Below are 14,810 nucleotides of genomic sequence, written 5' to 3' on the forward strand. Positions count from 1 at the left end.
TAGGGCATGGGGTCGTGGTGTTTTACGCTAACCTTTGGTGCTCACTTGAAGTCTGGAGCCTGCTGGGGCAAATGCACTGTGTACATGGGGCTCAGGTTCGTACTTCTTGATTACAGTTCCTCATGGTGCTGGGCTGCTGGCTACTCGGGAGGGATGAAGACGCACTTCAGGCACAGAATATTTACAAGGGAGGTGCTGATGCCACTGACAATACTGTATGCATCGCTGCATATCTGAAGGCATCATCTATTGAGTCTCTTCTCTCTTTTTCCATGTCTATTAAGCTTGTGGGAAAATCATTTGCATCAACCCAATATGTTATAGATGTTGTGCTCTAAATATGAACTTTGAAGTGCATTATGCCTAATAAAGCAGAAAATAATGGATCAGTTCTCATACCTCTGTGAAGGCATTCCGATTTGTCTGTAGGGTCACCTTCACTACTTCAAAAGGGTTAACCACAACCGCCTCTGTCAACCCAGATCCCAAGCCAGCAACGGCAAATGCCTAGGAAAGTTAAAATTCAAGTTAAAAATTAAGGAGTGAAATTTCCCATACATCAGATTACGAAACTGCGAGATTACAGTAATGCAGCAGTATTCTATTACTAAACAACTTTAGCCCTTGATTAGATGCTGACAGTTCTTGAAGACAGTATGACAATAGCCATAAACCGCATTTCAAAAAATACAAAATAAAATGTCATAGCACCGTCAATGAATTCTCTTTTCAGCTGGAAGAAAAATTGTGGTACCAATTTATTACAAAAACATGGAAAAACAATGCCTTCATGTTATCTTTGGGTGGAGTCTGAATAAAAACACAAATATAAATGCAGTTATGCAGCACTGGAAAAAATAAAATCTCTGAGCATTAAGCATATAACACTAACATATTGACTTAAAAAAAAAAAGAAATATAAGAGATTAAAATAGTGCAGTACTTAAGCAAGTTGCACAAGTAGAAGAAAAGTCCTCCTAAGAAAGTATCAATCTTGAAAAGGTTTATAGGGGAATGAGTGGTATACATGGAAATGTCAGCAATGTCTGCAAGAATGAATTAACTCCATTTACTTAGAAGGTGATGTTACATTAAAGCCATGGAAATGGAGATATTCACTGCTTTGCTTTCCATCATGACACAGCATTTAAAAACACCTTAATTCATTTGTAACGGGAAAATAATATTGACATATTTAGGTCAATTGAGAAAATTCAGAGCGGTTAATTTTTGTCATCATTTTACACATTTATTGCCTCTATTTAACATCTCCAAACTTTCTAGGGGCTGAAAAGGGTCCCAGGACCAAAATACAATATACTGAATACATTGATGGAATTCAAGGAAACTGATGGTAAGGAAAAAACAATACAGAGAAAAATAACTTATTCAATATGGAGGGATTTGAGCAGGGACTCTTGAGAGCTCAAGAAAGAGAAGAACGGTAAATTAGGAGGGTAGTGGCAAGCTCCAGACTTAATACGTTTGGAAAACACTGTGTTACCAACAAATCTATTTTTCCAGTACGAAATGGGAACATAACATATCCCTTTACCATCAACCATGAGACTGAAGCCAGCAGGAAGACGTTACTAATGTATGCATTTCTCTTTTAACAATAAATGTCTTGTTTTGAGGTCTGCTGAGGCACCTAGAAGCATTCCGCATAGCTTAGACCCTCTCAGTCTTCTTTTTCCCTCACTACCATGGCTATCTTGGGGCAAAAATGCCTCCGTGGTAACAGAATTGCACTAAAAATGTCAGAGGTATCTGATGATTGCTGCATCTGCTATATGAATCAGAGCAGGTTTTGGTCAGCTATTGCACGTTTACAAGTTCCCAGTGTATTTTCCTCCAAAAAAAGTGACGGTGTACTATGGAACCTTAAACTGTTCTTTCCACTTGCTAGAGAACAAATATCAGCTCTATTTACATCTAAGGAAGAGAAGATCCTGCTGAAAAATAAAACAAGACAAAATAGGAGATACTGTAAACAACTATAGGGAGAGAGACCTGAATTAAAGATAAAGCAAATATCTCTTTTTTTTGGTTGTCATTTTGGTTCACGTGATGTGGAGTTATTTACTCTTACACGACAAGACTTTACATATTTCCTTCAGTCATCACAAACTTCTCTCTTGAGAGCCAAAACTATAAAACAAATTCCAATTCAAAACTCACTTCACTAAGAAAGCTATAATACAGGTTTTCAGGACTTTGTTATTTAACAAAGAGGGTATTTACCCTCTTCCAGATAATTCATGTTTTCAGTCTTGCTTAATGCTCTGATACACTGATAATTATAAGAAAAATGCAGGAGCCTCTACAGAGAAAAAAACTTTAACAAATGCCAAAACAAGTAAACTGGAAGGAAGCAACAGATTAAAGTAGAAATATTGCATGGGAACTTACCGAAAATTTTCAAGAAAGAAACAATTTGGTAGTTAAAAATGACCTTGAAACAAAACCTTATGATTTTGGGCAAAACTGGCCAGCATCTCCCATAGAAGTTATGTGCACCCTTTTTCAAGATTTTTCTGAAAATATTGTCACAATCACTATTTGGAACCATTCATTACCAAAACCTTTATAATATAACCATAAAGATATCAGTTATTTCCTATAGTTGTGATGCCATTATTGTGAAAACATATATCTACTATTACTTGCATTCTTACACCACAGAAAGCAGTAATTCTTATTAAAAGTTTTTTTATTGCAAATGATATGATAGCAGAATTAAGCCCTGTATAGGAGAATGCAGACAACATATGTAAGTTGCATTTTAGCATTAAAACATTTTTGTGTGTATGTATCATAGAATGGTTTGGGTTGGAAGTGACCTCAAAGACCATCTAGTTCCAACCCCCCTGCTACAGGCAGGGACACCCTCCACTAGACCACGTTGCCCAAAGCCTCATCCAATCTGGCCTTGAACACTTCCAGGGATGGGGCCTCCACAACCTCTCTGGGCAACCTGTTCCAGTGCCTCACCACTCTCACAGTAAAGAATTTCTTTCTAACCTCTAATCTAAATCGACCCTCCTTCAGCTTAAACCCATTACCCCTTGTCCTGTCACTACACTCCCTGATAAACAGTCCCTCACCATCTTTCCTGTAGGCCCCTTCAGGTACTGGAAGGCCACAATTAGATCTCCCCAGAGCCGCCTTTTCTCCAGGCTGAACAATCCCAACTCTCTCAGCCTGTCCTCACAGGAGAGGTGCTCCAGCCCTCGGATCAGCTTTGTGGCCCTCCTCTGGACTCTCTCCAACAGCTCCATGTCTCTCCTGTACTGGGGCCCCCAGAGCTGGACGCAGTACTCCAGGTGGGGTCTCACAAGAGCGGAGTAGAGGGGCAGGATCACCTCCCTCGACCTGCTGGTCACACTTCTTTTGATGCAGCCCAGGACATGGTTGGCTTTCTGGGCTGCAAGTGCACACTGCCGGCTCATGTTGAGCTTCTCATCAATCAATACCTGCAAGTCCTTCTCCTCGGGGCTGCTTTCAATCCATTCCCCACCCAGCCTATAGCTGTGCTTGGGATTGTGCCGACCCACGTGCAGGACCTTGCCCTTGGCCTTGTTGAACTTCATGCAGTTCGCATGAGCCCACCTCTCCAGCCTACCAAGGTCCCTCTGGATGGCATCTCTTCCCTCCAGCGTGTCGACCACACCACACAGCTTGGATCTTGAGACAAAATCCTAATTCCACTGATGTATGAGGAAGTTTTGCCATTGACTTGAAAGGAGGTAACAGTTTCCTATCGATGGTTTACGTTTCTGTTATAAAGTCTTTAAAATAAGACAGGTCTATATTTTTGTTATTTTGCAAGAATGAAGAATGCCAAGCTGCATAGACTCTTCCATGGTGAATGTCACTATTCATGTTAACAAATGTTATGACATCGTAGGGAATTATTTTGAAGACATTTGATATAAAAATTAACTATAATTTTGATAAATTCTCTTTTCAAGGGACAAGTCTGTTCTGAAAAACTGAACTGGCCCCTTTAATTTTGGGATCCTTCTATGGGAAGTAATGGATGGGACTGTTCAGTGTACACGTATTAAATCAGAATATGAAGTTCTGTATCCATACATACCAGTCCTGGCGGTAATGATGCATATCCTAGTAGCTTCTTGTATTGTTCGAAGGTGAAAAACTGTAAATAAAAGTTAGAGTGAAAATGTGTTGAAAAAAATTATGAGTTACTTATGCAAATGAGTAAAACCAAACTACCCTGTATCCTGAGTAGCCATGTGCAGTTCTGCAGAATAAACATAAGCTACTTTTGTTTCACACTCTCTGTAGCAGTGTTAGATGTGCAATAGTAGACAATTAGGCTTCAGAACGGATTTTATTTGTGTATCAATCATGCATAATAGCAGCAGAAGTGCAATTAATGTTTCATGTAAGAGTTCACTTACAACACATAGTTCGTGTTTTCAATATATACACTTTTCCTCTATCATCTAACTTTCATATACTGGTATAAATGTAGCAGCAGATACCACAATTTCTCCCAAGAAGTCACCTTCTGATCTTTAATATAATACACTGCAATCACTTTCACATTTCTCAGACATTAGTCTACTTCTCATCAGAGGGATGTAAATGCAGATTTTGAAGATGGAGTCTGTAGATTTTTATAATCTTTTAGTGTCAACAGACACATTTCTTTTAGTTTTTGCTCTTTACAAATAAATCTTTCACCTAATTGTCTGCTTTCAGTCAGTGGTGCTCAGATGTTCTGAGCATCTGCGATTCGTTAGAGGATGAGTTTTGAAAGCTGTACTCTTTTATGTTTGAACTTGAAATGAAGAAAGAAATGAGAAGGCAACCATCTGTAAATGGTTCACTTTGCAACCTAACACTTCTTGCCACCCAAATCCATTAATTTTCAGAACACTTTTTGTGAAATCTTCTAAAAATCGAAGTGGAATAAATTAACAGCTTCGTTTTTCCAAGGACAGTGTTGAGAATAAACCTGACCGCACTGAGGTCAGTAAGAAGCTTCCCACTGACACACGCAGACAGACTTTTACTGCCTATTTCCTTGCCTGTGGACACAAAATCTAAGATGCATCAGTCAAGATATACTCTAAAGAAAGGGTATTTGTTACTTTTTATGAATTATTGGTTAGTGTAGCCAAAGACAGGCTGCAGGATAATGCAAAACAAGGAAAGAAAGATACGTAACATAAAGTAATTGGACATAAAAGTAAAAACTACTCAGAAATAGAATGTTGCTAGAAATCTGATGAAACTTTCTCATAACTAAAGGAGTGGGGTCCTGAAGCAGTCTTCTAATAAGAATAATGGGCAAAAATCTTAATCATTTGTAAGGGAGAGTTTGATAAGTTTGTGAAGGAGATTATAGAACAGCAGAGGGCTAGACTTGCTGACCGAAGAGATCCTTTCTAGTCCAGGGCTTTTGTGTACAGCAAATTTCCCCCAAACCCCATGTTGTTTCAAATTCGTATTCTGCAAATATGTTGCTGAAGTCACTGAAAAAGCACTTCAGGGTGATGCCACGTAAGACAGTTCTGAGGGCAGTGAAAACCATCTTCTAGCATGAGGAATGAAGATAGCAGAAAATCTTGTGGGTTATAAAGAGTAGATATCTGAATTCCAGGTAAAGCCAAAGATATTGGAGTCATTATTCCATGAAATTTACACTCATGGAACAACACAAGGTCCGTAACTACAGCTCACTATTTGTGAGTCCTGTCATCTGTCCAAGAAGAAAGTGGCTTTTACATGACAGGTCCGGTATTATGGGACTGAACAACAAGAACCCGTCCCAGCTTCACGTAGACTGCGTTGGCGCAGGTGGATATCTACTAGAGCTAGAGCTGTCACATTCCCGTATAGCAAAAGTAATAACTAGAACCTCTGACTTTCCTGGCTACTTTCCAAAGTTGACCTGTAACTCTTGATTAGTTTACAGCGAGCTGATTCAAATGAAGGTGGGATCCTCCCAAAGTCTGTACATTTCGCTCCCCCATATGAGGCCGTGATCCCTCCCGTAGCGCCTGCCCACGCATGTGACAATCAAACTGTTTCACCACGAGAGGAAGGCAGTGGAAAATGAGGTCAACGGAGATGTGGGAATCGTAAGAAACATAAGGGAACAGTTTTTCAGACAAAACAGAAAGACTGGGTGACCTGTGCTGGGCCTCAGCCAAAGAAGACAAGCTCAGTCCCTCAGGGCTCAGTTACCACAACCTATCAGAACAAAACAGCTTTTCCATAAACCACGTGTACAGGAACAGGAGTAATAAGCACCACATTGCCTTTTTAACTTGTTTAGAACCCTGTCTTATGGCAAAGTCAATAACATTTTTCAATCAAGACCTGCTTCAAATGAAAAGTCAATAGAATCACACCAAAACCATCAGAGAACCAGGTGTTAATGTGTTAATAATGCCACCACATTTAAAGCAGGAGGGAATATGTATACATAATGCAAAATTAGGATATTCGTTTCTGAAACCTGAAGGACTGATACTCTGGCCAGCGGATAGATACTTTTTTTTATCCTCAGCAGGGGTTATTATCTCGTTTTGCAGAAAAGGTCCTAGAATCAGGGCCCAGATTTTAACTGCCCTCCAAATAGCGTACAGATTGAACACTAATCTTGCAAACATCCTGCAAATATGTTTAAAATTGTTGTACGGGCCTTGCCAATAATCAGAAAAGATAGAAGTGTTACTTAGACTGTAGGTCTATCTTTTTGAATAACTGAAGATATTTTATAGGCAAAAGGAAATCTCTGAGAAAGTGTCAGTTGTGGGTGGGTGAGTTACTTCACTGAACTGAATTAATTTCTTATTGTGATAAAGTTTGCTTTATTCTCTCTCCAGCATCTTTCTACTCATTGTTACCCTCCTAACCTTTAATGGAATTTCTGGTATTTCTTAATGTTTTCCATAGTGTTACAGATCTGTAAAATGGTTGTAATAAAGGCAAAAATACATTACCTAGCAATATTTTGGTCTTAAAAATGTTACCTTAAAAATCAATAGCTTCCTAGAGACATAAATAAAATAACTACTTAATAGTAACTACGTTTTATATCATTTTTTAAAGAAAACAAATCAATAGCAATAAAACTCAATATAAATGTTGCTGGGTGTACTACAGCAGCTTGTATATATACAATTTTGCCAAAAAGTATCTAGCTATATCATATGGATTTACATCATGTATGTCCACCCAAAATGTTTTTAAAAACACAGTGTAATTTGTCTTTTTCTCTACAGTTGTATTAAGTTAATAGGTTTGCAAAAAAAAAAAAAAAATCTCAGAATGAATGTATTTAAAACATGCTTTTGTGCGTATAATAACCAATATTGTCCATCTGGCAAAGATACACTTTAATTCAAGATACACGAAAATAGCCAAAGTACTTACCAGATGTCTCAATAACTTTAAGGTAAAAATATATGCTTGAAACAAGATGTCTGGGAACACATGAACAATATAAATTTGCCCCAAAAGTTCATCTGTTAACCATTGTATTGGCATCATCACTTCTTTCCTCAAGTTCAATCTAACATGAAGTTATAAACTTTGACTTTTCATCTTCCAGAAATACCAGCTTTCTTTTTAGAAGGGAAATAAAGAGAGAGAAAAAAAGAAATAGCAAGAGAGACATGAGAATGTAGTTGACTAAAAGTGAAGCTGTATCTTCAACACTTAGCTGAATAGCTGGGGCTAAATAACTTCATTTTTGTAGCTTTATTTTTATTTGCAAATATCCAGACCAGATAAATACAATATTCCAGTAGCACAAGTACGTTTCTCCTTAGTACAAAATCTCCCTTGTCCATTCTTTATACACTTTTATGAGATATAAAAGACACTATAACTCGAAGTTTTCAAAAAAGTTCATTACAAACACAAACCAAAGCTGCTGGAACCTAGAAACTGCCTCTCTACCTTTTGTGCTTTCTCAAGTCTCAAAACCATAGACATGGGCATAGTCTTCCTCTAAATCTCACTAGTCAGTTTGGCAGTGGACAAGGGAAATCTTGCAGCCTGCTAAAATGAGGAAAACTGTTAGAAGAATAAAAGGTGGAGAGTGAGCCAAAGGAAGCAGTGACTTCTCCATTGGGGTCACATCCAAAGAAGGTTAGTGGAAATTTGAGCCAAGCTGGATACTCTTCAGGTCAAAGCAAACTCCACTTTGGATGTTAGAAATTAGAATCCTAGAATCATGGAATCGTACAGGTTGGAAAAGACCTTTTCCAAGCTAGCACTGCTAGTTCCACCACTAAACCATGTCCCTGTGCACCACATCTACACATCTTTTAAATACCTCCAGGGATGGTGACTCAACCACTTCCCTGGGCAGCCTGTTCCAATGATTGACAGCCCTTTTGATGAAGAAATTTTTCCTAATATCCAATCTAAACCTCCCCTGGCACAGCTTGAGGCCATTTCTTCTTGTTCTGTCACTTGTTACTTGGGAGAAGAGACCAACAGCCACCTGGCTACAACCTCCTTTCAGGTAACTGTAGAGAGCAATAAGGTCTCCCCTCAGCCTCCTTTTCTCCAGACTAAACAACCCCAGTTCACTCAGCCACTCCTCGTAAGACTTTCTCTCTAGACCCTTCACCAGCTTCATTGCTATTCTTTGGACACGCTCCAGCACCTCAATGCCTTTCTTGAAGGGAGAGGCCCAAAACTGAACACAGTACTTGAGGTGCCACCTCACCAGTGCAAGTACAGGGGAACAATCACTTCCCTAGTCCTGCTGGCCACGCTATTTCTGATACAAGCCAGGATGCTCTTGGCCTTCTTGGCCACCTGGGCACACTGCTGGCTCATGTTCAGCTGGCTGTCGACCAACACTCCCAGGTCCTTTTCTGCTGGGCAGCTTTCCAGCCACTCTTCCCCAAGCCTGTAGCATTGCATGGGGTTGTTGTGACCCAAGTGCAGGACCCAGCACTGAGCCTTGTTGAACCTCATACAGTTGGCCTCGGCCCATTGATCTACCCTGTCTAGATCCCTCTGTAGAGCCTTCCTACCCTCGAACAGATCAACACTCCCACCCAACTTGGCATTGTCTGCAAACTTACTGAGGGAGCACTCGATCCCCTTGCCCAGATCACTGATAAAGATATTAAACAGAACTGCCCAGTACCGAGCCCTGGGGAACACCACTTGTGACTGGCCACCAACTGGATTTAACTCTGTTCACCACAACTCTTTGGGCCTGGCCATCCAGCCAGTTTTTTACCCAGTGAAGAATATGCCTGTCCAAGCCATGAGCAGCCAGTTTCTCCAGGAGAATGCTGGGGGAAACGGTGTCAAAGGCTTTACTGAAGTCTGGGTAGACAACATCCACAGCCTTTGCCTCGTCCACTAAGCAGGTCACCTTGTCATAGAAGGAGATCAGGTTAGTCAAGCAGGACCTGCCTTTCATAAACCCATGTTGACTGGGCCTGATCACCTGGTTGTCCTGTACATGCTGTGTGATGGCACTCAAGATGATCTGCACCATAACCTTCCCTGGCACCGAGGTCAGACTGACAGGCATATGCTGGCATATAACATCTCACATTGAATTGCTCCAGTATCCAGGTTCTTACAAGGACGTTACTGTCCTGCCCTATTCTGTCACTGAATTCTTCTAATGTAGAATATAGCTGATGTCTCAAGGTAACTTAAAGTCCTCCTGGTGTCCTAGGAACAACATAAAATTTAAAGGAATAGTGTAAAAAATTAAAGAATTAAATGATTTAATTAAAAAACATTTAGCATTTAAACCTGATTCTTATGGTTGCAGAAACACTACTGAGCCCTCATGTAAATGCTCAAAAATTAGGTAGAAAGCACCTCACTAAGGGAGCCTCAGTAAGACATTTAAGGAACTTTGAGTTTATGATGTACAAGAGGCTGGATATAAGGTAAAATTCCTCACAGTGAAAGCAATTAAGTACTGGAGCAGGAGCACAGAGAGGATGCAGTCTCCATCCTCGAAGATTTTCAGAACTTGACTAGACAAACTTGTCTGTAATGTAGATGCAGACAAACACCTGAGCAACCTGACCTAACTATGCAGTCAGCCCTGCTTTGAGCAGGAGGCTCGCCAGATGACCTCTAGAGATCCTTCCCAATTTAAATGTTTCTATGATTCTATAATTATATTGAGTATTGTGGGATTTAAGGCAATTCAATCAATTTGAGTAAGAGAAAGTGACTCAAGATTTTTGAATGACTCAGGTTGGTAGGAGAGAAATCAAACCTAGGTTTGTATTTTAACTAAGTACATGCTGGAATCTAAAAAGTGTGATCAGATTAACTTTGACCTGTTTCAAATGAAATGAAATGGAGAGACAGAGGAAACATGACAGTCCAAAGAAAAAGTGTTATTAGGAATCTTCTAAATATCATCCATCCATTCTTCACTGCCACTTTGCTATTAAATAGAACTGTAGGTTTCTTAGTTGTATTAAATAATTTTGAGATAGGTGACATATGTCATTTGCATCTAAAATGCCAATGCAGACAAGAAGATGTCATTACCAGAACTCCTTTAGGATTCCGTTACAAGGTCACATCCTGTCACTTTATATAAATATTATTACTCTGTAAAGGAATTGGAATGCGAATGATTAATTGCAGACTAAGGACCAGAATCATATGCAGCCTTTTTGGAAAGAAACAAAAAAAACAAACAAACAAAAAAAAAACCCCAAAAAAAAGAAGAAAGAAAGGAAAATCAAGACGTTCTGTGTAATAACTGCTTTTAGGCACATTTGATGGAACTACAGGAAACTTCAAAGTTCTGAAGTAAAAGACAAAACATTTGCTCCTAAATGGATGCTTTAATAGATTTAGAACTTTAAGATGAGGTGCATAATTTCTACTTAACTGAAAAAAATTTACGTATTGATGTATTTTGCTTAGGAATGTTACTAAAATAATGCTCCACAAATCAACATAAAGGATAAAAGAAAATCAACATTTGACTGCAAATACACTCTGATAAGCTAGCATCTATTTCAACTGTAAGACAGCTGGAGTAAAATGCTCTTTGTATGATGAAGAGTTGTACCCATTACTATGTTCAATCTGTAAAAAAGTGAACGTATGGAGCAGAGTGCTCTTTGGAGTACAAGAAAACTTGGGGCAGCACTTCAAAGCTGCAGATATACTACTCCAACTTACTGAGTAAGTACTTAGGAGTGGCTTCTTTAATGGCTTCTTGTGTTAATCTATTAAGCTGTGCCTAGTTATTTTGCAAGTTGCTATGAATTTTCAGTAAAACAAAATGTCTATACCAGAGGTAATTATGAGGCTAAAATATCACTCAAAGTATGTTATTAATTTTGATTGATTGTATAAACTAAGTGTAATTTTTTTTCAGTAACATTATGTATACAGGTCAAAAATAGCCTAGCATTTACAAGCCTTATCCTACACTTCTTAATCAAGCAGAGTTTTTATTGTGCTATCAACAGGAAAGTTTCCACCTAGTAAAAATCAGAGGATTAATATCGCAAATAAGTTTAAGATTCTAATGTCAATCAGTGGGGGAGAAATAAAATGTTTTACAGCTGCCACTGTCCCTACTCATATTTCTAGAGGAGAAAGTATGGGGGTTTTACCTTCACCGCCCTTTTGGGTGTCTCAGCCAAGATGGGAGGAAATATTCCTTTGTAGAAGCCAAGCAGTCTATTGAAGAAAAAAAGAAATTATTTTTGTACGGATAAACAACTTATCCTTACCATACTGCCAATTCTATTTTCACTTTTGAGTGAAGCAACTAACCTTTCAGCATTTCCAAGCATACAGACAAATAATGATACTCTTTGCTTACTTGCTAAGTAACTAATGTCCTATCAATTCTATTATGTGCTGGTGAGATGATATCAAAATATCAGCAATGACGTAAGTAAAAATTCAATCCATTTTTTCTGAGTAGATAAGAAATTGTATTTAAAGGAAGAAGAACAGTCTTAACAATGACGAGGAAGTACTATTTAATTGTTTTAATTTTCTTGACATAGCAATGATAATATTAAAAACTGAAGTCATGGAATACAGATTTGGAAAAAACTGTGACTTGAGCAAGTTGCATACAAAAAGCCCGCATGCTCATCTTCAGATGCTAGGTTGAGGCATTTTTTAAAGTTTTGTTTTAAATATGCCTCAAAATAGATGAAGTATTTTTTCTTTTTTGATAACTTAGTTTTAACACAAGTTAGCTATTCACAGAACCATAACAGAATGTATGTATTTCATCTTGGAAAAAACATTTGGACAATATCTTGCTACTGTACTCATTCACGTCTTTGTCCCCCCTCTTGCATGGCTCCATAAACACCTAAGGAGTTTACAATAGCTGCTGACTTTTGGAGCTCGCCTGAAGCCAAAGATCCGCTTGTTACAATGCTTTGCATCATCTAAGTTACATATATATATATATATATACACACACATATATATAGCCTGCTACAAGCACACATGGCCTTTGCAGGCAGCCTGAGCTCTGCTTACAAGGCCAGTGTAGATGCATAATGCTGGGTCTAGGGAATGCTTAAATAACAGGTAGTTCTCAAAATCCCCAGGTGAGGTAAAAGTAGACGTAGTTCTTGTCTGCTAGATCTCCACATTACCTTAGACACTGCATGAGGACAGTTCAGAAAGGCATCTAACGCAATCAGCAAGAAGCTATCTTGCCAGCCAGCAAGGGCATATCTTACAACTTATCCATCTTCAGAGTTTATACACCTCTTTCAGGACTGTAAGAGGATTCTGTCTACAGAAGAAATCACTTCTTAAAGGAAAGCATTTGTGTCTTTTTAAAATGTTGAAAGGTGGTGATGTTGAAATGCGGAGATTCACCTTTCTAAAACAGCCTATTACTTGGAATATTTTTGCAGGGTGTGGAAGAGTCATCACATCAACAGATTCTCCTATAGTTATCCTGTGCATGTCAAAAGAAAGCAATTATATTCATATTCCCCATGTGAATGCAAAATACCACAAATGCTATACCATTTTTTCCACCCTTCTTCTAATGCTTCTCTGGAGTTCTTTTCTTAAATTGTTCCAGTATAAATAAAATAATTTAGGCTTTGTAAGATGCTCCAGAGAGGGAATATCACATACCCTTCCTCTGAAGTAAGCAAGTTATGAATTCCAGTCCATGATAAAAGGAAAATTTGAGCATTTTATACAATGATGGTTTCATGACAAAAGACTGAAAGTCCTTGGGTAGGAGATTTCAGGAATTCAGTTGAGTTGTCAGATGTTTGAATTTCCCTGAAGTCTCACTTTCCAAACATAAATATACATACATACATACATACATATATCTCTATCCATACAGATATGGATAAAACTATAGATATCTACAGGTATAGATATAGCAATATAGATATACTGGATCTAGTCTTAGTCTTTAACGGTTCCTACATATTCAGAGCATATTCTTGCTGATTCAGCAAGCTATTGAAATGTTGAATAGCTTTAAGCATGTGATTCATACAGTTTAATGTGAGTTCAAACTGAAACTGAGGTCCAAGTAGGATCAGCTGCAAGAACACAGATCCCTATAAACACTTTCTTCCTTTCAGCTCAATCTAAAACACTGTAAGCATATCTACGACAGGCATTCCATTTGGAATTTCTAGTACTTTGGCATGACTGGAATTGGAAAATGAAAAGTGCTTCACTGCTTTACTCACAGGTGTAGCTCTGACCACAAAACATGAGACCCAGACTTGGTCCAGATTTTCTCATTAGTAAAAGATGCATGAGCAGAGAAATATGTAGTGTAAAGCAACAATTTAGTTCTAAAAACACACAGCAGCATTACCTAGCCTTACACAGCAATACAGGTTGCTTTTCCAGGTTGCCTTCTTGTGTACTCAAATGTCTGCAGCTATTGAATATATAAACCTTGTAACATTCCCACGGTCTCTGAGGATCTCAGGAAAACTTTTCAGGGAGAATGTGGAGGAAAGGATATAACAGAAATTTGAGCAACAGCAATCTTATGAGGCAGGTAATCACTTCTAAAGGGTAATCCACCATTCTATCACAGCTCAGTGTTGAAATACCAGCAATTCAGATGATCAGCAGACCAGGTGGTAGATTGTTTGACAATTCTAGAGAAATGGGAAAATATGAAAAGCAATTACCCATTGCTTCTGAATTGCAGAAGGGCTGAGGATGGAAGGGTCCTCTGAAGGTCATCTGGTCCAACCTGGAGCCGGTTGTCCAAGACAATGTCCAGACAGCTTTTGAATATCCCCAAGGAGGGAGACTACACAACCCCTCTGGGGACTCTGTGCCAGTGCTTGGTCCACGAGGACCCCCCAGGTCCTTTTCTGCAAATCTGCTTTCAGGTTGGTATAATAGTGGTACGTGGATTTTTTGCTCCCCAGGTGCAGGACTTCACACTTCCCCTTGTTGAACTTCATGAGATTTCTGTCAGACCATTTCTCCAGCATGTCAAAGTCCATCTGAATGGCAGTACACCTCTCTGGTATATCAGCCACTCCTCCCAGTTTTGTATCATCAGCAAACTTGCTGAGGGTAATCTGCCCCATCATTCAGATCATTAATGAAGATGTTGAACAGAGTTGGATCCAGTATTGACTGCTGGGGTACACCACTAGTTACCGGCCTCCAGCTAGACTTTGTACCACTGATCACCACCCTCTCCTCTGGGCCTGACCATTCAGCCAGTTTTCAATCCATCTCACTGTCTGCTCATCAGTCCATACTTCAATAGCTTCTCTATGAAGATCTTATGGGAGACAGTGTCGAAAGCCTTACTGAAGTCT

General features: G+C 39.0%; 1 protein-coding gene across 4 annotated transcripts in view; it reads right to left on the reverse strand.

Moving 5' to 3' along the window:
- The window catches only part of SLC25A21 (solute carrier family 25 member 21), a 261,114-nt gene that overhangs the window by 20,227 nt on the left and 226,077 nt on the right, over window positions 1-14,810 (reverse strand). For 3 of the 4 annotated variants that reach the window (XM_054826670.1, XM_054826668.1, XM_054826667.1), the window contains exons 4-6: window positions 11,622-11,688; window positions 4,103-4,162; window positions 400-507 (exon numbers count right to left, since the gene is read on the reverse strand). In XM_054826670.1, coding sequence (XP_054682645.1) covers window positions 400-507; window positions 4,103-4,162; window positions 11,622-11,688 — 235 coding nt within the window. Of the gene's footprint in view, window positions 1-399; window positions 508-4,102; window positions 4,163-7,416; window positions 7,595-11,621; window positions 11,689-14,810 lie in introns of those variants that run through there. The other variant, XM_054826669.1, reaches the window with a different exon arrangement.

Source organism: Grus americana, chromosome 5 (assembly GCF_028858705.1).
Source record: "Grus americana isolate bGruAme1 chromosome 5, bGruAme1.mat, whole genome shotgun sequence".
NCBI classification, from domain to species: domain Eukaryota; kingdom Metazoa; phylum Chordata; class Aves; order Gruiformes; family Gruidae; genus Grus; species Grus americana.